Consider the following 27,750-nt stretch of genomic DNA (forward strand, 5'->3'; position numbering starts at 1 on the left):
TCTGTGGGTGCTTTTCTGGTGCAACATATTTAGTAGAACTTACTACATTTTAACCAGATATCAGTCAAAATTCCAATATTGGTTACTTTCTATAAATGTAGAAGACAGATTTTTTGATTTCTTTTTCTGTGCGTGTTGGATGAGGTCACGATGAAGAGAGTTACATAAAGAATAATAAAACTTTTCACAGCTTTGTGTCTTGGAATAAGCACGCAACAACTGTGCTGCTAGGTAGCATGCAAAGAGTTTTCTGTGTTAAGTGGCATCACACAACAAGGCAGACCGGTACAACCAACAAGTTTTTGGCACTCAGTACATGAAACAGGTGGCTTGTATGAGTCATTTGGACAGATTTCAGAAAAGGATGATATATATACGCTGCGAGGCTTCTTTTAAATACTCACATGTAACACTCCAGCTGCACTGGCTCTCCTTTAAATTCAGACCACTTTTTGAATCTGATTTTGGCCTTTAGAGTGCTGCATGGTCACATGATCAGGGCCCTACTAGCTATGCATCACACTGAAGGAGACAAAGCTATTGCAACACTAGCACTCTCTCCATCTGAGTAAAAAAAACTCATCTTTATGAACTTGCTTTAGTTTTTACATTCTAGCATTTTGTTTTGAAGCACTTTGTAATTTTTCTTGAAAGGTGCTTGGGACAATGTGTTCAGGGTGTGTTACCAGGGGAAGGAGGCTGACTCACACACCTGACCTCCATCATCTGAATTCTTCCCTTTCGAGTATTTCGCCGGGACCAGAGCAGAGATCTGTGTGTGGTATGAGGGCAAATGAAAAGCTGCTGCAGAAACAGACTGCAAATAAAAACAAACACTGCAGGTGTAACGCTGTGTGCGTGGACCTTTATTATCACAGTGTTATACAAAAATTTACTTTTTTTCTTACCTTTTGTGAAATAAAAATTAAAAAACACATGCATGAAGAGAAATGTTTACATATATAACTACATAAATATTAGTATTTTTTCCAGAGTTAAATGTTGCAGATAATAAAATCAAAGAAAAATCAGTAATGTCATGTGAGCTTGATTATAAACCCATGAAGCAATTCCCGTTCTGTTGCATCGCTAACATCTTAGGGGTGATTCCCTGTAAAGCAAAACAAAAACATGGAGATTTTTTTTATTGTCTCACAGAACAATACTGAAACCAAATCACTGCAGTCAATCATAACGCAAACACCTCCGCTACCATAACTTTAAGACAGACAAGTATTGTTTTACTGTGCACACCCAACTTACCAGAGTAAACTGAAACTCATACGGCATTGTACGCTTTCTTGACAGTTATGAAAAATGTCACACGCAATATTTCTTTTAGTAGTTCAACAGTAGCGACAAACAATATGAAATTTTGTCCAGGAACTCGTGCATTAAGCAGTTTACCTTATTATTTTACATCTTGTGTTTTAAATCTTGTCATTGTAATCCATTCAATCATATCAAATCAAATTCACATTGCCTTGATTAGAGTAAAGATAGCTTAAGATTAAACTAAGATGATGTTTATTGTACTTGACCTAAGCTAACCTGTAGCCACTTTAGTTAAAGCATTTGTTTAAAATGCAAGGCAATACAGCACAGAGACAAAGTATCCTTCTGTACTGATTTCTTACTGTATATTTGTTTGGAATTTTTTAATATCAAATAAGAGTAACTCAAATAAAAATAAAATGCAGCTTTTAAATGAAGATGTAATTTATTAAGGGAAAAATATTTCCAAACCTACCCGGCCATATGTGAAAAAGTAATTGCCCCCTAAACCTATTACCTGGTTCTGCTCATGGATGCCATTTTTGACAAGTCTCTTTTTTATTTTTGTTGTATAAGGGACCCTGAACTTAACTAAGATAAGTGAGCCTGCAGTTCTTTAGATGTTTTTCTGGGTTCTTTTGTGACCTTATGGATAAGTTATCAATGCACTCTTGGAGTAATAAGTCTTGTAACCCTTTCCAGACTGATAGATGTCAGTGATTTTGTTTCTCGTCTGTTTTTACGTTTTTTCAAATTGTGAAATGATATATTGCATTTTGTTCTATTTAAAAGATTTCTTGGTTTACCAGGTCTGGCAGTTGTCAGGTGTAGGTGTGGCAAGTTAAACTTAACACAGCTTTCTAAAAATATTGTTAATCACAGTTGATTCGTGATTTAACTAGGTGGTCATTTACTTTTTCACACAGTGCCTGGTAGGTTTGGATAGCCTTTTTTCTCTTAATCAATAAGGTCAACATTTAAGTCATTTCGTATTTACACAAATTAGTATTGTCTGATATTAAAATTTGTCAGATGATCTAAAATATTGAAATGAGACATATACAAAAAACTAAGAAATGAGAAACAGGGAAAATACTTTTATTGAGCATTAGGTGAGAAACTGTATACCTAAAACACAGTCTCATAAAAATTAGAAGATAGCAACTGATTAACTTAACACAAGTACAGGGTTAAAAATGTGACGTTGAAACAGCCTATTATCTATTAACGACTGACATAGCCACAGGGATGTTCCCCATTACGTTGTGAAGTCCTGTTTTAAAGGTTCAAGTTTAGCATTATGGTGATTATAGCAACCAGATTAGTTTGGTTTTGTTTGTAATCTGAAGTCACCTTTCTTGAATTAGAGGGCAGAGATGTAAACACCAGTATGAACAAAACATCAACAAATATTGTGAAAAAATATGTTGGGCTACATTAATGAGCTGCTGACCTCGGATTCACTAAACATAAAATTGAGAGTATAAGTTTAAATTAAAAAAAAAACTGTTTGCCTTTTGGGTTTTGTCATTTATCCTGCAGTTTTCCTTTAACTCAGTTTTTCCTTATAAGTCTAACTTCATGTAGATGAGAATATTTTATGCTGTTTACATGCATAATAATAAGTGTGTATATTTTTAAATGGTCTATATTGATATACTTATAAGGGATCAGGCAAAATTCTACTATTGTGCATCCGTTCACAGGTTGGTTTTATTTGGAAGAGCCATTGGAACCAAGTTTATTTGATATCAGCTGTTGCCAACTGAAGAGGAAACCAACCTGAAACCATTCATCATTTTTTCTGTCAACAATGCTTGAATACACTGATAGAACAGCTTAATAAAAATGAGCTAAGCGAGAACACCCTGAATGTTAAAGATGCCTGAGCACTGCTGACAGTGAGAGACGCGCCTACAGTTTGTCACTGACAATCTATCAGTGTAAGCCTCCAATCAAATGAATCCTTTTGATCATTGAGGTGTAATGTTGATGGAGTACTAATTAATTTCTTGTGTATTTTACAGTAAGAACATCTTCTGAGAAACACAAACATTTTCCCAGCATTAAAGGAATGCGTTCAGAGAAACAAATACTGGAATATTTCAATTGTCTTCTTAGAATTACAAACTGCACAGACAAGATTTCAGAGCAGAAAAATTCTTGAGTGAGTGCAATGTGCTTGCCAAGTTTTCATGAGTGGTGAGTAATTCTCTTATAATATTGACACAAACACCTGAACACATGAAGGAAAGTTTTTTTGTTTGTTTCTTTTTTAAAAAACAGACAAACAAAAAAACAATGACCGGATTTACAAAAAATGAGAAAACATTCTGTTCAGTGTGACAGCCTGAGAGAGTCCATGTTTGCAAGGTCATTTTTAAACACCTGTTATTTGTAATTACCTGGTTATACTTAACATAATAATAAGTGTGTATAAGCTTACAAGCGTATTGATACAGTCAGTGATATTTAGCAAATAGCTCAAACTATGAAGAAACCCTGCTAAGACACTTTACTCTCCTTTAGTACCAGCAGATAGCAGTAACGCTCCACTCAGACTGTAGTTCTGCACAAGCATTTACACCCTGCAAAATGGGGCATGTCTGTGGTGCTCAACCAAATCCTACAAAGGTGGATCTGCATTATAAAGTACATTTCATTGTGAAACCCTCACATTAAGTACTGCAGGTAAATGGCGCTGCCAACAGATCTCATCAAATAGATAGTTCACAAATAGTTTACATACCTGTTACATTGTGGAGGTTGATTACACCATCGATTGCCCATGCAAACTATGACAGCAGCACCATTTAATGTGAAACCATGGTAACAAGAGTATAGAGCAACCAGTTTTCCAGATGTAGAGGACAAGATATAATCTCCATTGTTGATCTGTTTAGGAAGGCCACACCGTTTTAAGTCTGGAATTGGGTAAATTTTTCTGGTTAATATGTGGCAGGAAAAAGGAAACCAATTTAAGGCAATGATTTTTTAAATAATAAGCAAAAGATTCGCAAACAATTTTTCACAGGCTGACCTTCTCCCATTTCCTCTTTCCAAGCTTCCAAATTCATTGAGGGTATTTGATCACAGGAGACAAAATGAGATGGGTACTTCCCAAATCTGAACGGATCAAGAGGAACTTCCGCTATGTCGCTATTCTCACAGATCAGATGGGATAGAGAAAATTTTAAAAGTTCCTCCTTCTGTTGCTGGGTAAACACACCATCAGCTTCCCACCAAAATCTGAAAATGAAAAATAAACAAGTTTCACTGAAGCCTTGATTTCATTTGACTGTTCAACCTAGACAAATCTTATGTACCTGTCACCATCACGGAGCACTTTCATCTGCCTTCCAATCAGGCAAGCAAAGAGAGGACCAGTTCTTGAGCCAGGCAAAAGCCTTTCAACAAGTCCTCCTGGATATACATCGATGTTGTCGGGGTGTTTGTATAGGTCAAGTATTCTCTTAGCAACCCGGGAGTCTCCCACAACCAGTGACAAATCAGCCAATGTCTTAATACGCTGCAATCCACAGAATTCCCTCCAGTCATTGTATCCTGAAAAGGAATTTAAGCACAGTGTCATTTAAAAGTGAATATATTTATTTAAATTTGGATGTCTTGTCAAGAGTTCTCTTTATGAAGACTACGTACGGGAAGCTATTAAAGCTTAGCTAGAAACAGGGAGAAACGGGATGCCAGCTGTCCAAATAAAATCCATTCAGCAGAACTGCTAGAGCTCACTGCAGCATCTTTTCTCTGATTTCTCTGACACAAAAATGTTATCTTGACCTCATGAAAACAACCCATTGATTTAAAACTAAAGTCTAAGATTGTCTGTCTTGTTTTTAGTGGTGCACAAAGTTGTCTTTCTTATGTTGTATTTTGTACTTTTTAAAAAAGCTTTTGCTTACATTAATGCTGTATATGTCGTTGACTAGAAGTTAAAGACATATAAAGATAAAAATACAGAGAGAGAGAAAGGTAGCCTTGATAACCGTTTTACTAAAAATTCCAGGGAAAAGGCATGGTGCTTGGATATGAGATTTAGCGCAGCTGCACTGGAACTGCAAAAAGCTTTTTTCACATTGGTAATAACAATTCCCAAGAGTCTGATGTGTAAAGTCACTGGAGTTAAACTAGGCAATGCAAGGTTTTGGCACCTTTCAGACACAAAGCAATTCAAAATGCTTCGAAAGATTTAGGTACAGTAAAAAAAGATTAAACTTGCATGGAAAGTCAATAGAATGAGTTCCAAAAAAATAGAAAAAAGTTGACCTATGAGTGAGCACGAATGCCACAGGCTTTCCTGCTACAGGCATAGGTGCTCTGTTAATTTAAACCTTGTTTAGCCAGCACTTTTTAAAGCTTTCAATATATATTATTATGCAGCATTATATCACAAAATTAGCATTCAGTTTCTTTTCAAAGCCATTAAATATGAAATAACCAGATAACTTCAGGAACACGTTGTATACAGATCAACTGTTGAAAATATTGAAAAGAATAGCTAAATTTCCAGTTTGTCAAACATTACTTGTGGAGCAATTAATACCTTTTAAATTATTTGTTCTCACTTTCATCTTACTCCCGTTTGAAGTTATTGCAATGCACTTTTTGACCCTCAGGTACAGCTGCTGTAGTTTAAGTAACATATTGTGTTCCAGACTGCACAGAATCAGGCTGTGCATATTTTCAGCCATTTTCCCTTTGAGATTTCCTGTCATGTAAAAAAGTAACTAAGTGGATGCTCGCTTCCCATTCTGTAGCTTTAACATTATTGCTAAATGCTAAAGAAAAGTACTGTGACCAAAAGGAATGAGAAGAAAAAGGGAAGCATGTGGTGCAGGTGAGAGAACCGGGTGATATTACTTTCTGATTCCTTGAGTGGGTGTCTTGAGTGGGTGTCAGCTGGAAGAAATGCCAGACTGCAGGGCAAGTAAAATCCACTTGATTGATATGATTATTAAACTGCCTATCTGATTTAATTATTTATTAACTGAAGATGCAGGAAGCTCAGTGACTGCCGACCTATCCAGGATGTACCCCGCCTCTCTCCCTATGACAGATACTATAGATTGGTTCATGGATGGGTGGATCCTGCTTAACGTGTGCTTATCACAATCAACCACTGCTGGGCTGCTATGGACGGTCAAATTGGTGCACTACTGAAGTCCAGCTTTTTGATTTGAGGCTGTTGGCAGAGGTGAAACATATCCTTTGTAGGCAAAAATTAAAGTCTTATCTTACCTCTTTAAGAGAGTAATACATGCCTTTATCACATCTTAGCTGGATTACTGTAACATGTTGTATGTTGGAGTTAGCCACTTCCCTCTCACCTGTCTCCAGCTGGTTTAAAATGCTGTTGCATGTTTGTTAACTTGAGCACAAAAAGACTTCATTTTAAATCCTTAAATGGTTTTGTCTCTACCCCTCTGATCGACTTTATACTTCTGCCCGGGCTCTGAGGTCATCTGACCAACTGCTCCTACATATGCAAAAATCTAAGTGGAATCTCAGACATAACAGAGCATTTTCTTTTGCTGCTCCTTGGGTATGGATAAACAAAGTCCTTTTTTAAACCTCTTTTCACATCTACACTCTTTGATTTTGACCCCATGTCAGACATTGACCTAATGTTTTGTTTTTTGTTGCACGGTGGTTGCTTTTACTCTGTGACAGGCTGGCGACCCCCCCAGAGTGTACCCTGTTTCTCACTCCACTGTAGCTGGGAGAGGCGACCATACTATCTATTTTTTATTTTTTTGTCTCCTCATTTTATTAATTTCTGTTTGTATTCTATAGCTGTTTTGCTTCCAAATCTAGGCTACAGTGTACAGTTCACAAACATGCACCAAACTCCTGCCCCTTCTAGGAATACCCTCCATCACATGACTGAAGGAGACAAGTCACAGAGTACTCTGCTGTAAAACGAGCAGCATAAAAGAAGGTTAAAAACTCATGCTAGTTCCTCCCTACAGCCCTATCAGACCTCTACAGCTATGCAGATAGTGCTCTCTCACCTGGAAAACGAATCAAAAGATCATTTTTGCTGATTACAGCTCGCCCTTTAGTACAGTTCTTCTCCATGAACAAACTGTGCAACCACAGCCTGGATGCCACACGTTTTGCTTTTTTCTGTTTTTTCTGGCACCCATGTGATTATAGTAGATGTGTCTCCTGTTGAGTAGAGGTGACCATTCTTCATATATAGCAACGGCTGTGGAAATTTGGCATGCCATTAAGAATAAAAATATCAGGAGATCAAATCCACTCTTTCCACCCTAACCCAACTCACCATACTCTCACTGACTTCCCTTAAGACACGAAGGGATCTGAACAGAACTGCACACAATAACATAAATCTAACTCTAGCTGCTATGACACTATTGAACTCATCTATCATTCTGCACTAATACTTCAAACCCACCTGGCTGTATAGGATTTTTTCATAGTGCTACTTTCTATATTGCCGTTTTCTTGTGATATTCTGTTTTTTTCTTTCTTTCTCATGATGCGTCTTGTTTGATGAGTAGGAAATAATGTGTTTAAAATTCACACATTATTTCTTAGAGAAACTTAGAGAAATGCTCACAAAGCTACAAGACCATCTGCAAGAAGCTTGGCGAGAAGGTGACAACTGTTTGTGGAGTTGTTTGGAAGTGGAAGAAATATAAAACAACCATCGACAGACCTTGATCTGAAACTCCATGCAAGGTCTTGCTTCATCATTTTGAGGATGATTGTGAGAAAGGTGGTGGATCAGCCCAAAACTACACAAGAGGAGCTTGTCCATAATCTAAAGGCAGTTGGGACCACAGTCATGATGAACACCACTGATAAGACACATCGCACTGAGCACAAGGTCCACCTGCTCATGAAGGCATATCTACATGCCCAACAAGTTTGCCTGTTTGCCAGTGAACAGAGAAGGCTTTGAAAAAAGTGCTGTGGTCAGATAAATTAAACTTGAGCTCTTTGCAATCAATTTGACCCGTTTGACGTAAGAGAGTATGACTCAAAGAACTCCACCCACACAGTCAAGTCGGGAACAATGTGCTTTGGGGTTGTTTTTCTGCTGCTTCAATGGACAGGTCCATGTACCATAAAATTATGAAGAACCTCCTTCACTCTGTTAGAACACGATGGAAGAAGCTGAAGCTTTGAGTCACCAAACAGCAGCAAAGAAACTTAAAGGTTTTACAGAGTTTCTTTAGAGACGGATGGACCAAAATCCTGAGTTGTGTAAAAACCTGATGGCAACGTACAAGAAAGGGTTCACTGCGGTGCTGGCCAACAAGGGTTTCTCCACAAAGTAGTAGAGTAAATCATGTTTTGTTTGGGGGTTAAATGCTTATTTCATTCAATGACTCTCTCCATTAAAATAGAACTACCATAAAATTAGAGACAGTTCATTTCTTTCTTTTCTAAGTGAACAACCTACAAATTCAAATAGTTATTTTCACCGGTGTATAGGAATAGAAACTTTATCCAGACACTCACAGACTGTCAACTTTAAAAAAGATGCACAGCTATTTCATGCATTAAGCTGTGTGCGTTATATTGATTACCAATCTCAGATAAAAAGGGACTTAACTTTCAAGCTATAGCTGCAGTCTTTTTTATACATGTCATAATGAACGTGAAGTTTTGTTTTCCACCACTGCGTTCTGCCTGTCTGCTCTCTTTTTTGAGCTTTTACCAGCTTGGCGTTCCTCCATGGTGCCTTTTTTTTTCTTTTCAGGGATAACTTTGATCTTTGTGGGAGCAATGGCATTAATACAGTCAAAACTTTAGAACTGAAACGAGATCATTGACAGGAGCAGAAGGCAGAGCTGGCTTGGGCATGAAAGCTTAGGTAAATAATGCACAGGTGTTTCCGGTGATATAGAGCTTCATGATTGCCTTGGTTTTTATTCTCCTGGTGTCAGGAGAGATGGTAAGAAGAGAAAACACAGAAATGAGGAGAAAGGACAACATCAGTCACTGATCATGTTGTTTGCATACTTGGTGAGAGATTAAATAAATTTAATTCCCATACTGTGTTATTATTCCTTTAAATGAACACAAATAGCGTCCCAGAATCAGTGTGAAATGCCCTGGGATGCTCAGGGGAGTGATGTGTTTGATTTGGATCAGCGTAGATAATGTTTTTGTGCTTATCAGGCTTTATGACTCATCCATCAGCTTTATAATAACAAATCAAGAAAAGCAGGATTGTTTGCCGGATTGCTTCTTCTTCTTTTTCTTCTTTTTAAACAAATACTAGAACTCATGTTGTTCTTATATTGTTAGTTTTGAAATTTCACTCCTATATCTACTTCGTCCTTGTGGGCCTACATACCACCGAGCTAAAAAGTGATTTATTACAGCACTGCTCATTCCTTATTGTCGACACTGCAAGGAACCAGGAAGCAACAAACTGCTGAGAGTACTCATATTAATAACCACCCATAACATATGTCTATGGTTCGTCAGTGGTGACTAAGAAACACAGTTTGTTGACAAAGGGAAGGACAAAGGAAGTGTTTTTTTGCTTGTTTTTTTAAACAGGGCATGGACTGGTTATTGTCACTTTGATTTGATGAGGATAATCTAAAGGCATTTGAATGACAGATCTGACTCAGCCAAGATCTCCAAAAGTTGATTCTGTTCATCTGGATGCTACGTCCAGATGAACAGAATCAACTTTTGGAGATTTACTTACCTGGATGATTGAGCATGCATCAAGACGTCTCAGCCAAGATCTTACCTGGGAGGCCGTGATCTCGTCCTCTCTGCAGGTTCAGCGCAGCCAGGTCCATGTGCTTCAGTGTATCAAGGACCACCAGCCTCTCTGTTACTTCATCAGCCAACAGCATGTCTGTGCTAACAGCTGACGCTGCAGATCCAATTACGCCTCTCAGGACTGGTTCAATCCCCCCTAGAAACAAAAGCCTATTACTTATTTTTCCAGAGTCATTAGTTTTAATTATTATTTTTTTAGTTCATGTGTTGTTGTAGGTTGATGTTAAGACTGTGACTTTGTATTTCTTTTTTTTCTCTATTAAAAAGATAATACATTGCAGTGTTATTAAACCGCAAAAACCTCATTCATTTTTTTTGGAATACAGCCCGACTATAATCCAGGGGTTGACCACAATGACAAGAAAAACAACATATGGTTAGAAGGTACTGTTTTCTCTGGACTGGATGCTTTCATTGTTGCTGCTCAGAAATCACTCCCGGGCTTGGATTTGCTACTTCCCAGGAGCTCTCCATTGTCCAAACCATTTCTTTTCAGCAAATACAATGAATGGACTGTTGAGGATGAATACACTAGTTATCGTGGCAATACATTTTTATACGGTTTTATAAAAGTAATAAACATGGTTTTCAGTTGTAAGGCAACTGAACACACCAAGGAAGCACCAAGGTAACCTCTTCAGCCACTGGAGGTCAGCAAAACATCGCAACTGGTGTCAAGTTATTATTTGAGGTAGCATAATCCATTTAAATGTGAGCCCAGCTGGTGAAGAGCTAAGTAGACCACATTTTATTGTTCAATGTCATGGGGTCAGGGCAGTAAAAATAATAGGATCAACAAAGTCAATCTACCCAGATGACATTTCTCAGCAGAAAGGTTGGTCCCACAGTGGAGACGCTCACTATGGGCCCCAGTCGGAAAAAGCAACACAAAGTTTTCTGGGTCAGTGAATCGCTGTTAACAGGTTTTTGTGCAGTATGGTTTTAATGTACTATAAATATTATTGTGAATTGATCATAATATAATATAGTAATATATTATAATATATTACTATTTAAAGCAATAGTATAGAATTTTTTGTTTTGTTTTTGTTTTTTTATTTCAAAAATGCATGTTAGAGTTTTAAAGTGGATCAAATATCTCTCAGTATTTTCATATTACAAAATATGAAATGATATTCATGAGAACCAATGGCAACATTCTGACAACAAGAAAGATCGTGTTAACTGCTTCAAAAGACAATGGATTAACGTATGGAATGGCGATGGCAAGTGGAGGTAGATCGCAAAAAAAGGACACTTTTCACAGTCCCGTTCTGTCAGTGCATCCAGCTCCATCCGTGATACACGCTGGATCTCCTCCAGTGTGTCCAAACGCCGACCCATCGACTTGTTTTTCATTTTCAGGAAGTGGACAAAGTTGCAGAGAGCCAAATCTGACGAGTGGTCCAGGTGGTGAGCGAAGATTCTGTTGGTGTGGGCAAAAATCAACTTCCTGTGTTTTCAGTTAGCTTTGAGCCAGCATGAGATGTCTTTCTGGCAAGCACTGCAGTTCAGATCGTTTCTTCTGAATGCTCTCCCTCAGGCACCTCGGGACATAACAGTCAAATTTGATACCGGCATTCTCACCCTGGAGGATGAATTTAAGGTGCACAGCCTGATGAAGACTAAGGGAAAGAAAACAAAACAAGCATACTCTTGATCTCACTTCTCACCTGATGTCCTCAATCCAGGTTTGGAAATTAATCCTTTATGGAAAATTTGAGCTAGTTTGAAACAGATTAGAAATGTTTGATTTCCAGGATGAACACCATATAGTATACATGGTTGTAACAGTATTTTCAAAAGCATGGTGCAGGAATGCTGGAAGCTGTCTGGACATGCCAGAGAACATGATCTTCAATGTGAATTTCAACTAAGTTAGTGTTTGAATTATTATGGATCTGTTTTTCTAGCACACAGCTATAAGCCTGTATGGAAATACAGTGAAAGAGTATTTTAAAGTAAAAATGAAAACACCTCAAAGTTTTGTAAGCAGGTCCAGAAATTCTGGTCTTTAGGATATGATAAAAGGTGAGTGTGTCACAGTTGTTCATCGATCCATCCATCCACTTCAGGTTATCCACTTCAACATCACAAGGGAGCTACATGTAGAGCCTATTCCAGCTATCAAGGGGGCAAGAGGTGGGGTACCAGTCTGTCGCAGCATCAACACAGAGACTCATGCTCTGACTCATATCTACAACCAATGTAGAATCAGTCGTTAACCTAACCTCATGCATTTTTTGGGAATACTGGAGAAAGATAGAGTACAATGACATGAAGAGAACAGCAGAAAGACCGTGCGTGGCATTTCTGATTTGGTTGAGACTCGTTGTATCATTTTCATTCCCAGCAGGCAAAAAAACTCTAAAAAACAAGTATACACAGCCTGAACCTGAATAAGCTGACCACTGAAGTATTTAGTGGCTAGAAAACAACATTTTCTGAAGAATTTGAGAGATCTAATCCAAGTATGAACACTGAACCTAAATTCCCCAGTGGTTGTGAATACAGGTGGGAATAAATATAATTGTTGTAGGCTTAGAAAAGAAGCTAGTTGCAATATTTTACTTAATAATTTAGACAAAGCATATTACTCTTTTTCAGATTTAAAGACTTAATAAAAATACAAATCCTATCTCTCATATAACCCAACACAATCATCAGAATGATTTACAATCTTCTTGCTGTTATTTAATATTGAAGAAAACAGTGAATAAAAGAAATGTGGCAAAACAAAATATATGCAAACGTCGGATAGCTAAGCTACACGGAAGGCGTTTTCAGCTAGTTTGACCCGTAATCATAATGGTCACAATACCAAAATGTTTTGCTGAAAAATGTATAACCTTGATGTTCTGGTCAAATTAAAGAATAGGTTAAAAAACATGAAGTGGCAATGAATAAAAAAAGGTCCCTACAGCCTGTACGATAGATTATTCTTGCTGTGAATGGGTGCACACTGTATGGCTCATTTTCTGGGTTTTTCATAGAAAACAAAAATTCCGATCCTGCTTGTGTGAATCTTTTAAACTGCATGCATGCAGCTGATTCTGGAGCTGACCTAAAAAGAGTATTTTTTTCTTCATCCTCCTCCTTTCTTTCGGTGTGTTTACTGTGCTTGCAGGATGTGTTATTGGTTTCCATTCTCATACGAGTGCACTGACCTTCTTTGACTATTCTCCATGGACTGAATAAAGTATTGTGCAGTCTCAAGTGGGGGAAGCGCTCATCCTCCTGGAAGCTCTCATTCAGTCTCCAGAGGATTGGGGAGATGGTTGCATGGCCGAACCTGAATGCGGCTGTGGCGAACACGTTGGCGATAGAGGGGTCCACAGATGGATCGTACCCCCTGTAGGGACCAATGTAATGTTTAAAGGACTCTGGACCAATAATTTTTGGAACATAGTCTCTCAGGGTTATGATCTGGGAATCAAAAAAGAAAATGGATGGACATCAGAAAAAGGGAAAACGTGCAAAAGATTTTATGTGTGTATCACCAAATTCTAAAATCTATACTGAGTTTGAATAGAAGCATACTTTACAAATAAACACAAAATATCCTCTTTGATGCCAGAAATGATATCTGTGTATGTGTATATACATACAGCTGAAGGAATCCCTGTAGGGTTACCAGTGAAATGTCTACTTGTATAATAACCCTGGCTATGATTGCACACTTGTTTCCTCACGGTTCACTGCAGAGAATTTCATCTGTCCTCATCACTATTTATAAATGCCTCACTTCAGCACCTGAATCTCGACTCATGTCACAAGAGTGCAGCCCCACACACACAAAAATGCACGGAAGCCAACACATACATTAGTGAGATATCATCCATCATTTTTACATCAGATAGTTATTTATTGCAAAAGGAAGCACTGGAACCACACACAGTAAAATAACCAATTTGGATTTTATGCACATTTTTTAGATGAAATGATTAGAGCACAATGGGAAAGATGGAAAAACCAGGTATTCCCCTCAGGGTTCATGTGGCCTACACAACCTTCACCAGTACAGAATTTAGCAAGCCTAAACTCTGTACTGCCTAAAGAGAAAAAACCAGGAGAAAAAAGAAAAGTCAGAGAAAAGTCACAGTGACAACTAACACAAATTCAGCTCAAATTCATATAAAATGTTTTTATGAACTCAGGCCACATCACATCTGGAATTTGGCTCCTGGAGAAACAATTCAAAGAGGTTTTGAGCATGACAGAAAAGTAAGAAAAAAAACTTTCCTCAGGTTCAAGACAAGAAACTGAAGTATCTACCAAGTACAGCACCCCAGTGAGTCACATATTACAGGATAGTAACCAGAACCATATATTAGACTACCAGTTGCTGTCCACCAATTACAGATCAGACAGGCTGATCAGCCATTACATTAAAACTATCAACAAGTGAAGTTAATAACATTCATCATCATGTTAAACTGGAATGTGCTGCTGGTAAAACTACTCACATAAACACTGATGCAGACCGTTTACTCATTCCATGGTGACTCCAGCAGCCTCCCATAGCAGACACACGCAGATACAACACAAAACTGCTAAATAATTACTTAAAAAACAGGAAATATCCCAAGGTTTGAACCCTCGATCCACAGAGGGCCCACTTTACAATTCACAGGTCACAAAGGACCAACTGTCAGACACCTTAGTGGATCTCATTTCCAGGACTCAATGGGTCAAAGCTGTTTTAGCAGCGTGAAGGCCACATATACAATCTTATGCAGGTGGTTTCAATGTTGTGTCTGATGAGTGTTAGGTTTAGTGTTCCATTTAATGAGCTTGTGCTTGTGTTTTAAATAACTTCAACCTTTCACAAGCTTCATTTTATCTCCTTTACAACATGCCAGGCTTTTTTTTTTTTTTTTTTTGCTTGAAATTTATTCCTCACTTTCTAATTCACCCAGCTGCATTATAAGAAGAAGGCTCCTGGAAATGTAATCCATACTGTACTAGGGGTTAAAAGCTGGGATATCTTGGGACGGCCTTTGATTTTTCTGTCTTGGAGAAAGCCCCAAACCTTAATAAAAGTGCAGTACGGAATTTCAAAAGAGCTCCTTTAATAAAATAACAAGTACATTTGCAGAATTATTTTCTAATTGTTATTGCACGCTGTATGATTTGCAGTTGAATTGAATTTTCAGATAATGAAGCTCATAAATGTGATGCTGTTCAACAGCTGAGGCTCTTACTTAATGGACTGAAGCACTTTAGGCGAAGCAGGTCTGGCGCTTCAAACTGTATGGGATTTTTTCCCTTTCTTTTTAACAATAATTCTCCCGCTATGTCTCTCCCACTTTACAACTAAATAGAACATAATGATATTGCCTCTACACTTCTGGAAAAGCAAAAGCCCTTCACAACTGTGCTCTGTGATTGAAGTCAGAATGAAACCAGATGTTGTTAGCTGATCATTTCCTGTTTCCTGCAAATAATAGACTTTCTCTCTGTATTGAAATGGCTTCTGACCTTTCAGTCTGTTTGTTCTGCAAGTCTTGTAGAGTGATGTTTTCAAGTGGCTGCCCACAAACAGTCTACTGGAAACAAAGTACGGATAGTTTCACCTGCCTGCTCCCCACTGTTTTCACTCACAGCCTGAGCTGCAGATTTTATGTTACTTTTTTAATACATGAGAAATATTTAATCATACAAAATAATAACGCAAACCTTTTTTTTGCTGACTCGAATATAAAGCTGTTCATTAAGTTGTTTCCATATGTGGCCTATTTAAGTGTTTTCTTCTAATTAGAGGACGGTGTGAGCATTTCTGGGTCGTTCTTTGATTTTTATGTCCATGCTAAAATGTGTAATCTTCAAAGAAATGTTTTCTGTATATACTTTAAACACAACCAGTCTCTGTTAATGTTGTAGCATACCTGGTGTAGGAGGAGCAATGCAGTACGAGAGCCACATGGTCAAAAAATTAAAACATCCGTAACATATTTGCTCACATTCCTGTTGATGTCCAACCAGAAGAAAACAAATCTCTATTTGTATGCAGATCAATTAAATTAGATTATTTTTTAAATTAGTATTCCAGTACAGTTAGAATGGAGGGGGCAATTGACCGATATTTTTGTATTGATAACTCTGACATAAACAGTGTAAGCCACAGAAACATACTACGTCCACAGGTATGCATCTACTGGCATCGCCTCACAGCACCAGCCTTAAAACACTACCCAGCCTAATTGCTACCTACCTTTGGCCTGAAAGTGGGTTTTTCTGTTAGCAATTACCGTTGTAGTGCATAATTTAAAGCATTAAAGTTGTGCTTTTACAGTGGCTTGTCAAGAATAATGCAAAATGAAAACAGCATTCTAAAAAACACTCACCCCGTGTGAGCTTGTTTGTTGGGAACAGCTGCTGGAGGATTTAAAAGTGGGGTGGAGGGGGTGGAGGGCTTCGTGAGAGCTGTTGGGATTCAACCATATGGACCAAAAACCACAACAAGGAGCTGATAGCTGCTGAAAGGACTGCAGTTAGATGCTTTTCCCCCCCAGAGGGACACAATTACAGCAAACTTCCACATTACAGGAAGACATTTCAGTGCTGATATTAAAGATCCTTCTCAGTGGCGCTGTTATGTATGCCTCAATTATTATTAAGAATTAGAAGTTAATAGCTGTGACAGATAAGTTGTTTATACAAGTGTTACTGAATGGTTTCTCGAACCTTATAAAATTCATCTCGAGTGACCCTGTTTAGTTACTATCTGTTTATTTTGGTTGGTTTCTTTCTCACCTGATGTGTGATTGACAACGTTAATGACGCCTACATCACGTTCCAGGATTTTTATTTTGCATACAAGAACTCACACTTAATGGAAATGAGTCACTGTTAACAAAATTAGTTTCATCTGTGTTTTTTCTGTGTTGGCTCCACTGGAAATGTCTACTGTGGAAAAAAGCTACTTGTTTTTTTTCTCTAATTAACAACTCATTAGACTGAAAACTTGATTAACCAACAACATTTTTACCAAAAAAAGGCACAAAAACTTCACCAGTTACTGAAAATGAGGATGTCTGTGAATAGTCAGATTTACTTAGGAAGGTTTCACAATTAAAAGCTGGTCCAAATAATAAGGAAAGGTGGGTCTTTATTACATCTTTTACCAGAGGATCCACTGGACTATCCGTCATGAAATGAAATGAGATAATTACTGCTGTAATTCATGAAAACCGTGAACAAAACAAAGTGGTGCAGATCATGTAAATCTTAAATATAAGCGTGTTTTCTATTTCATAACCTGCTGGTGTGTTTTGTGTTTTCAAAAATATCCTGTTAAATCCAAAGCTGAACGATGAACATGATGCTGCTGTAATAAAACCTGCTACTTGTCCAGTTGCTGCCTTGCATGAAGAAAGTAGCGGTTAATAAGTTCTCTAAATCCAGATTATACAGCGTACTAACTGAATGAAGTGCATCTATGTCATGGTCCTGGGTCTTATCTCTTGCAGGTCTGTATTTAGTCCTTTGAGAATATTTTCTCCTGGTGATTCTGACTTTAACTTTTCTTCAGTTCCTTGTTTGACGATTTTCATTCCCTTTCGTATCCTGTCTGTTCTAGTCTCATCTTTGTGCTCTGTCTTCTGTATGAAGTCTTTCTTGTCTCTGTGTTCGTTTCACTCACTTTTTTTCAAGTATGCATTCCTGCATTCTGTTACTTCCTGTTTTATTTTGATAGTCTCTCTTCTGTTATATTCAGTATTGCTTCCCTTGTCTCATCAGTTAGATTCAGTTCAGCTGTGTGATTTTCCCCCACGCATGTCCACTACCCCAATCACCCCCACTCTCCCTTCCCAGAGTGTCAGTTCACCTTCCCTCTGCGCTTCCGATGTCCCTTCAGATCAGCTGAGGTAGGCGATGGCTCTAAATAATTTTACATTGTTTGTAGAAATCTTAAACAAGGAAAGGAGAAAGGAGTTGCATTTGATCATGAAAAATAAACATTGTTTTTAGTTTATTATTTCTGGTATATGTTGCATTTTTTTTTTTTTTTTTTTAGTCCAATCTCTGGAATGAAATGATATTTTCACCAGTTGTCCTCAGGAAGAGTATCTTGGTATAAGGAAAAATGCATATTTTGTTGTCCATATTCTGGACTTCGGGGTTTCATGTATTTCATACATGCATTATACAGTCTGGTGTAAAAGCAGCCTGATCCCCTGAAGTCCTTATGAATTTTCCTTTACACGTTTCCTTTCACTTTAAATAATTATTCGATCACAATTTAGCGACTCCTAATCCAGGACTAGATGGTAGATGATGATATTTACTAGAGCTGGGAGATGCTGTGATGGTGACTCATTTGGACAATGATTAATTTATATATAATTTATTTAATTTATAATGATCTCATCCTACCTTTCTTCTCTGATTCAAACACTAAGAACATTAATCAAACATCAATTAATCACTGGTTGCTCCAATATCAGTTAACATCAAGTAGTAAACCATCACACCAGGTATTTACTCAGTCACTTTTAATTACTTCAAAGTTACTCCATCAGTATCAAACTGTTGCTGTCAAGCCTCATACTTTCCCAATTCTTGTGGGATTACATCTTCTACATCTGAAAAAACAGATCGCCTCTCCAGGCCTTGCTAAAAACAGTCAACAAATCTTTCATGTAATAAAAGGTGCTTGTAGTTTAGTTTTGAATTCTCTGACTTTTCCCCCAGTTTTTAAATGTATTTGCTAACAATTCAAATTGAACTTGCTAGTGTTTTTATCTGAACTAATCGTCTACCGGTACCAGGCAATAGAGGCCACATTTTTTGTCCAGTTCTTCTATGGAAGACTCTTGAGAAATAAAAAATGAGCTTCTGTACTACTTTAATTCTTCATCTCAGCTTTGATATTTTTTTTTCTCCTCCTTTTGTTAAAATAGATAACGTTACACTCTGCTGGTTTGCAGGCTGGTCAGACTAGACAGTCCCTCACTTTTCACTCTGCTTCCAATACAGGGATTTTCCAAGCTGGTCATGGTCATAGCTTCAGTATGTAAATCCTTTACCTGCCTTTTATGCTTCACCCTCCCAAATTATTTAAAGAACCCTTCCACCTTAGGCCATCTCTTTTTAATATTGTAAATCTCTTTCCCCCAGCATTGTCCCTGAGTCACCTGAAAATACCAGTTTCTAATGCACTGCTGTAGTCAAATGTCAGCACCCAAAATCTGACTTATTTTCCCCTTGCTAATAAAATGTTTGGGGAAACTTTAAGATAGCGCCAGGGTCACCGCTCCCCTTCAGTATAAGCAACAAATCATTTGCATTCAATCATAAAACATTTTCTTCATTATTTTTCATGAAGAATGAACACACACTTCTTTCACCATTAATCGCCCTCTGCCTGAAGCTGAAAGGAATAGTCCAATCAGTCATTGTAGTGCACAACGTGCCTGCACCCAACACCACTGAGAGGGGTAACAGTTATTTTGAAATAAGCTCTTTTTATGAAATAACATAGAAACTGATGTTTTTCCAAGCGTTTGCTCACAGACTGGTTATATGATAATGGCTTATGACTTGTCGCTCTTTGACACAGTTGTTCGGCTTAGCTCTGAAGCTTGGCCTACCACAAAACGTGTGATCTGATCTTTAGCAGTAGTGAAAAGTGTATCTATTGGATAATAAAGACAAATAAAAATAAAATAAAATGAGAGAGCCATCATAGCTGTGATGCCGTCTGTTATTTGATTATCGAGAACCTATAAAGAAAGAACAGACTTGTATTTTGTTTGGAGCAAAACTGAGGAAATGTAGCTGCTTGCATTTCCTGGTTGTTTCTGTGGACTGCAGGGACACACTGCTACAAATACACTGGCCTATCCACTGAACTGGTCGGTTTCCAATTTGAAATCAGGCAGATAATTAACAGTAATTATTTGGGCGCATGTTTCTGCACAAATTAATGGTAGCTATGTTTCTTAGTGCTGGGCAAGATTCTTACAGTAAGCTTTAAAACAACTGCTGGGTAAAGGTGTTGACTGGAAAAAAAAATTAACGTGATTCACGTGATAATTTTCTATTGTTTTGTCTCTAGCGACTACAAGCAGAAACTTGCAAATATATATAATATTAATGTGAACATGTTTAAGATAAAATGGTTCCCTGCAGCCAATTTAAACCAATTTATGGGCTTAGGAGTTGCAGTTTTCAGATATGAAAACTGCAGCATCACCAGCAATGACAGCAAAGCAGGGAATTCTATGGCTGGTTGATCCTCACAGTCATCAGACTTAAAACAGCAGCTGTCAGGGTCGGACAACTTCTGAATTCATTAAATCAGCAGAGCTTTCCCCATAGAGAAGGCTTTTCACTGTTTATCTTCATAATGTCTCGTTCAGCTCACAGAGTGAACTGTTATTCTTATACATGGTGCTAAAACAAGAACTCCATCTTCACTTACTGTAAACACCACAAAAAGCCACATTGCTGAAGATCTCACATGCTTCATCAACCCTAACTCAAGTTTAATTTAATTCTCGACCTCGGAAATCGAACAGTTGCTGCTTTGCAGCTGTTAGTAATAACCTCAGATACTACTGCAAAAAGACTTATTGAAACAATGCTATAGTTACAGGGACTTAACAACGCTGAAGCTAGATGACGATAATCAATTAAATTACAGGCACGTCATAAAGACATAAATGTCTCGCGTAATTTTCTTTTTCCAAATTCAGACAAAACTGTAGTTATTGAGTTCTCAGAAACATGGATTCTAACAAGATACCATTGGGGATGGGATTACCTTTGCCACCAGAAACACAGTGAGGAATCTTGGCGTGATTTTTGATCGGGCAAAGTCAACATTCATCTTAAGAAAACAATGCAGGACTGCTTTCTTTCATCTGATCATTGAAAAGGAGAAAATCCTTTAAGTGATGTTGAAAATTTAGTTTGTGTTTTTGTTACTTCTTCAATAAGGTCTTGAATAGTTAGATTGTGGTTGACTAAATGCAGACTGGGAGGCAGAGCCTTCAGCTTTCAGACCTCTCTCCTGTGGAACCAGCTCCCAGTTTGGCTTCAGGAGACACACACCCTCTCTGTTTTTAAGATTAGATATCAAGGTTTCGTTTGTGATAAAGCATAGAGTTGAGGCTGGATCAGGCGACCATGAGCAATCCCTTAGTCTCACTGCTACAGACCCGTACTGCTATTGTACCTACAGTGTCACTTTTATATTTACTTTAATGTCAGATAGGATTAAAATGAACAACAGAGTAAATGGAGACAGTGTTATCTAAGACAGTTTTTCTGCCTCTTCTGTAGGGATACAAGATTTTTTCTTTTATTTAGTGTAAAAAAAAAAAAGGTTATAAGTTTCTATACTTGTAGATTGTCACAAGCAGCATACATGTCGTGTGTTGTTTTTCTGTATGCCTGCAATTTCTGTGCATCACAGAAATACCAGAGTTCATTTTCTATGTGCACAGCAGCTGCAGACACAATACAGTCAATGCTGTTATAACCTCGAGTAACTTCAAATGAAAAGAATCTCTTCTTTTCTTTTATACGTCTCATTCATATCAGCTCGTCCACGTAATTGTGACACACTCGCATCTGCAGACTCTGAAATCACTGTGCTCATAAATGCTAGATTAGTTTGTTTCCCCTCAGGCATCATTTGTGTTACTCGGTAGAAGCTTTATAGCTGCGAATCACAGTGGCTTTTATTTTCATCATATTCCACGTTTAATGTCGTAGCTTATCTAACAGTGCTGGTGATGGAGGACAGTATGTGCAGATTTTAAAGTCTAAAACGCCCCACTACGTGTGAATCCATTAGAACTTTAGTTGTCTTGCCTTCACACAGATTAGAGCACAACCTGCATTTCTTTCAGCTCTAAACCATCCCTCTAAAATTTGATCTTGTACCCTATTTGAAGTTTTTTCAAAGGTTAGCGTACCTGTGAATGCAAACAGTGCTTCTTCTGTGGTAATACTAGGCAGTTTTTTTTTTTTTAAATGTAAACAAGCACTCACTGTTAAACATTAAATTGCAGAAACTGAATTATTTTTGTTTTCCTTGAGCAACCAAAGATGCAAAACTTAAAGGAGCTTTAGGGTGGGACTGGGGTTTGACAAATTTTAGATTTAGTTTTAAATGACTAAAATCACGATTAGCCTACTTAAGAAGTTTATAATAAAAACAAAATTGGCAAAATAAAAAGTCACACAGGCCTGGAGACGGTTGGCAACCACTGGTCAACTAGGAAAAATGTATTTCTTTACTGGTTGGCGAGTGGCAGCTGGAAGCTGCTGACTATCAATCTCATGTGAAGGCAGGTGAATCTGGTCACAGAGAGGGTGCTGTGACACCAACCTTCCTGTGACTGCTTTGGTTACTTGCAGATTACTGCAGTAAACTGCAGTTTGCATGGGAGATGCTGACTCGTCGCAGGTACTTGCAAAGTAGTCTAGAAAGTGCGATGCAACCCGGAAATAGAGTTCAGTGCTGAAAGATCTTTAGCCTTTCTGCTGCAGATTGCTGCTACATTTCAAAATGTGCAACTTTTATCCTGAAGATGACAGATTGCAGACTTTGCATAAATGAATCTGAGCAGAATCCAAAATATTAGCTAAATGAATTCATCAAATTAATCAGTCTAATTACCTTTGTGTGTGCCTACTTGGGTGCTAGTAAATTAACATTTTGGATACTTTCTTTGAAATTCAGTAGTTTGTTCCATGAATTTACATGAAATGTCAACTGAAACTGCAATTTTTATGCCACTTTTTAAATCTGATTAAATAGGGTGTGGTTGTCACTTACCTGGTGCAGTGCTCCTATAATCTTACGAGTCTCTTGGTATATCATCTCTGGGCTCCAGTGACCGTTTATGTGTTTCAGTGCATCTGCAATCCGATTGTGTTCTCTGAGCCACAGCGTGTGCAAACAAGTCAGAGGCAGACCTTCGCTGACCCGGCTGTCTCCTGCACTGAAGCATTCAACTCTTTCTCCTTGCAGATCTTGGTGGCAGGCTGATGGCAGCTTGGTTACGAATGGGAGATAAGGCCTTCCTTTTGGATCTTTGAATTGGTCATTGACAGCAAGTTTTCCATTACGGCCAGGAAGGTCACGAAGGAAGCTCTCCAGCTTTTGATTGTGGCCATAGACAGCAGAAGCATCAATGAATGAAGTCATGGCATTGAGCTGTTGTCGCTGCAGGGCTTGTCTTATACCAGACTGAAAATTGACAAAGCAGTCTGATGTGGAGCGAAAAAATGGCATACAGCCTTGTAGACCATCATTCATCTGCAGAGAGGGTAGAATCATTTACTGATCCAATCCACTCCAACTTTATTTATATAGCACTTTTAAAAACAACAAAGTTGACCAAAGTGCTTTCCAATAATAAAACAGAGATAGCAGTTAAAAACCATACATTAAGCATACAATGAAATCAATAAACAAAATAAATACATAATTGAAAAAGAAGATAAAGATAAATCAGTGTATATATTAAATATTAAAACATGAGTAAAATAAACAATAAGATATACAATAATAATGAATAAGATTAACAAAGTAAAAAGATTAAGAGTGACCAACAGCTGACTACAAACTGACTCTGATAATACTCCTAGAAAGCCTTTGAAAAAAAGTTTGTTTTTAAAAGTGATTTAAACATTTCAAGTGTTGGGGCCAACCTAATATGGAGGGGCCGTTTGTTCCACAGTTTGGGGGCCACAACAGCGAAAGCTCGGTCCCCCCGGTGTTTCAGTTTCGACATGAAACTGATCATTTATTGCTTCAGTTAAACTTTAAACTACTGCTGATCTACCAAATGTATTTGTTGTCGTCTTTGTCATGGAATTTTAAAGGCCCAGTTCACATTTTGAAAAGTACACGTATGCAATATAAAGCAATGCCTTCTCATCCCAGGGTGAAAGGTAGTGTCAGTCAGATGTCACCTGAAAAGTATGATGGCATTAAAAAGGTCTGACTGGGCTCCTGCTAATATTAAAGGTAGTTGGAGAAGTCTATAACTCTGGGCAGGTGACTGCTTGTCATCTAGCTAGCTGTAACATCTATGCATGGTGTGAGATTTTTCTCATACACTCGGTCTCCAGATAACCATGGCTTCCAGTTTTTTTTCCATAGTTTAAAGCTAGCTGTCATACATGTTTACAGTAGCTGTTTAATTTATTTCAAGTACAGAGGGTCCTATAGTACAAACAGGCTTGGTGACAAGAACATTACCACCATGCTGCTGAAATTTTCAAACAAGAGAATGCACAGCTCTATCCATCAACCACCACCAGGGAGTTCACAGCAACAGAGATTTTAAAGTTTGTTTGTTTTAATGTAAATGGGGTTTCTTGGGAAGTACTACAAAAGGAACCTATTAGTTTGCTATTTTATGTATTTAAATATGTGATTATCACAGGATCAAACTGGGTGAACTTCATTGGGCTCAATGAAGCAACAAAAATAAAGAAAACGTTGGATGCTCTGTTTACCTGAATGGGAAAGCACGGATGCACATTTTCACACGTTTTTAGACAGTCCACATCTGACCCATCAGTGCTGGTGCTTTGAGGCGTCAGGGTTATGTCATGGGATATATACTGGCCCCAGTCCACCAGAAGCTGAGAATAGGAATCATCTTTCCATTTAGAAGCACTCGTCATTATTTCCCTGCTGACTGTCCGGGCCTGTAGACAAAGCAGGATTTGTATTTTGTAGTTCTCAGGTAATGCAACACGTGAAGTATCAAGATGTTGTTCACTCGCTGTGAGTCAATAGGAAATGAAATATTAAGACTCTGAATTATTATCTGAAACACTCTAATAAATTTCAGCAGTCAGATATGGTGGTAAACTGTTGGCTGGATACAAGTGATGCATATTTGATGAGTTCTCCAACTAAAGACCCTCACTATGTGTAATGAATGCATAAATTAGGACTGAAATTCAATTCAAGTGTGAGCAAAACGGTTTCATCTGCTTTTTGGAAGAAATGATATTTATCCACATGATAAGAAACCAACTCTTTTTAGGTTATGGATGTAGTGTATGCACTAGATACAATATTTAAATGTGCTTCTAATCTATGTCATCTTACACTCTCCTGTGCTCTTCCTCAATTGCTGTGGACTTTATCTGTTGTGAAACAGGTGAGGAAAAATAAATGAAATGCTACATTAACTCAGGGTTTTGCAGGGCGAGCCGGCTTCATTTCTACATTTCTGTAATTTATCCACCGAGACTTTTGTGTCTGTTGGACCGGTATTTTGTAGATTACCGGGGAAAGTTGGAATCCATTATGGAGCCGTTCTGGGTTCCAGCCTTTTGGTTCGCTCTCCCCATCTTCGTATTCAGCTGGTAGCCATCTGACCAAGGCGGTGTTGGCTGCTCCCCAGCGAGGATTTTGCCTGACAAAGAGAAACATGAAGTGTGTCCAAAAATACTGCCATGCAAAACTGTATAACCCTTACTGAAAGCAACATCCAGTTTTCTGGATTATTAAGGTTTAAAATGGTGCATTCAGTACATTCATATAAATTAAATGTACAGAAATGACAGTTTCTGTTTTGACAGTTAGTTTGTGGTTATGATCCTGTGAGAAACATCATCTTTGCTGCACATTGACTGAGTGCTTATGTCTTGATTTATCATTGCAACAGCATCATTTTCTTACTCTTAACTGATGGTTTAAAACCGAAAAGGATTGCAAGAAGCTGTCATTTATTTATTTATTTTTGTTGCCTTTTGCCGCCTCGTCAAAAGCTGGCACACACATTACACACGAGATAACTTATCAGCTGATGGCTGACAAACATTTCATAGTTCCAGCTTCTTGATTTGAGAATTTGCTACTTTTACTTTTAATTAGACATCACAAGTGAGGAAAGATCTGAGAAACCAACTGATAGTAAATGCTCATAGGCAAAGCATACCCTCCTTTATCATCCTCCTATACATGCATGGTCACCATAATTTACAAAATTAACATTATGACAATATTAAGACTGGTGTCAATTGCTAGTTTTCAATCTCTTTAGGAAAGTGAAGTAACAAGGAGTCACCCCTTTTTTGGCCATTTAAAAAAAAAAAAAAAAAAAAATCCATGTTAGTTACTTCAGCATGCTCCACTTTTACACCATAGAGGGGAAAAAACATATTTGCCACATAATTCCGTCAAAACCGCTCAAAAGGAATTAAAATCACAAACTTTCTTTAGCTGTCCAGTCAGCAGAAATGAAGCTGAGCAGATGGATGAGTGTTTTTTGTTTTTTAAATAACCCCTATGCAGGGGCTCTAAAGGGTAAGTTTATCCATAGAGAGCAAGACTGCCTTGCACCAAGCAGAAAATATACTCTTTAAAGCTGTAAAGTGGGGTGTTTAAAATGGACAAACTATAGGCTTTCACATGCTCTTGAAGTCGGACTCAAGTGGGCAGTGGAGGAGTTGAAGTTTTTGAAGGGGTTTAGGTTGGGAAGCAGGTTCACCTGTTCCCCCCGTGTGAGGAAGAGATCGTGGCTCGTGTTGCATTTCAGTAATCACAAGAAATGAGAAATTATCAATATACAAATTATTCATGAATCAACATTTGAAACTTGACAGGTACTTGAATATTCAAGAATTTTGCTCCCAAGTGACTGGTTCAGGTTGAGAAGTCCTTTATTAAAAACAGCACGCAGTGAAGTGAACATAAATATATTTCATTAAGTTTAAAATGATGCTGATGATTATTTATGCATTTATTTGCCACCTGTATGCATCAAAACAGATTATGGCTTTTCTAATCCTGACATACTGTATTTTTGCTTGGAGACCTAATTATGTGCTTGCTAAGACAAAATTTACATTGGATATGAAATGAAGTTTTCATTTAGGGGAAACGGTTGTTCAGATGTCATTTTAACTACCTGTTGTTGCAGAGTCCTGATATCAGTCGATACTTGTGGAGATGAGAGTACCGACAGGTGGCTGGACTTGTTGTAGGAGGACATTTCGACAGCTCTGCAATCAGCTTCAAATGCTTCCATGACAACAGCTTTTCTTTAGCTAGAGTAACAAAACAGACAAAGTTGAACTGATTGTTACAAAACTTTTAAATCTGAGCAAACATTATTGAAATTCTGTTGCTGATCAAAACTAGTAAAGGAGGTCTGATTAAAAATGTAGCAATTAAAACTTTTCTAAATGTTCCATCCAGGGTGAAACAGAGTTTACTAAAAGAAAGGAAATCTACCGGGTGTTGTGAGCTCCTGATTATATCTCTGTTTCACTTTCTTCTTTAGGACACGAAGAGTCTTTTGGAAAACCTCTGCAGCCCTAGAAATGTGCTTCATCTCAGGGTCGGCTTGCCGAAAGAATTTAAGCATGTGTTGGGAAGCTGAGGGTTTGGTCCACCTAGCAAGAAAAGTAGATAAAAGGGCAGTTACAGTTCCTTTGATCCTTTCCTGCACACATTATTTGAGTTAAAACTGAGGCAGACAATCTGACAATCTGTGATGGCGTATTACCGTTGCCTGACGTCGAGCAAGTCTTCATCTACATCATAAAGGCTTTCTTGATGTGATGAAATAAGTAATTCTTTGATGGTTGAAGCTGGAAAATATATATATATTCTGAACAGCATGAGACATTTTCAAAAATATCATTTCATCTATCATGTTCTTATTCTGTAATGATAATATCAAATACACA

The 27,750-nt window shown here is 37.9% G+C and overlaps 1 protein-coding gene across 1 annotated transcript; it reads right to left on the reverse strand.

Moving 5' to 3' along the window:
* Window positions 1–912: 912 nt before the first annotated feature.
* On the reverse strand, window positions 913–27,425 carry tpo (thyroid peroxidase). The gene is made up of 11 exons (XM_039603637.1): window positions 27,293–27,425; window positions 26,967–27,105; window positions 25,340–25,469; window positions 24,556–24,750; window positions 22,865–23,278; window positions 13,236–13,494; window positions 10,034–10,204; window positions 4,602–4,839; window positions 4,316–4,524; window positions 4,025–4,199; window positions 913–1,111 (listed from the first exon to the last, which is right to left on the reverse strand). The coding sequence occupies exons 1-11, from the start codon at window positions 27,423–27,425 to the stop codon at window positions 1,090–1,092; spliced, it is 2,085 nt and encodes a 694-aa protein (XP_039459571.1). The 3' UTR covers window positions 913–1,089.
* Between the last annotated feature and the right edge of the window lie 325 nt (window positions 27,426–27,750).

This window comes from Oreochromis aureus, linkage group 19 (assembly GCF_013358895.1).
Source record: "Oreochromis aureus strain Israel breed Guangdong linkage group 19, ZZ_aureus, whole genome shotgun sequence".
Taxonomy (NCBI): Eukaryota; Metazoa; Chordata; class Actinopteri; order Cichliformes; family Cichlidae; genus Oreochromis; species Oreochromis aureus.

Coding starts and splice junctions, on each gene's coding strand:
- tpo (XM_039603637.1), bottom strand. CDS start 27,425: ATGCTTAAATTCTTTCGGCAAGCCGACCCTGAGATGAAGCACATTTCT. Junction 23,279..24,555: donor ATCCGTGCTTTCCCATTCAG/GTAAACAGAGCA, acceptor GTCAATTTTCAG/TCTGGTATAAGACAAGCCCT. Junction 4,200..4,315: donor GAAAGAGGAAATGGGAGAAG/GTCAGCCTGTGA, acceptor ACCCAATTCCAG/ACTTAAAACGGTGTGGCCTT.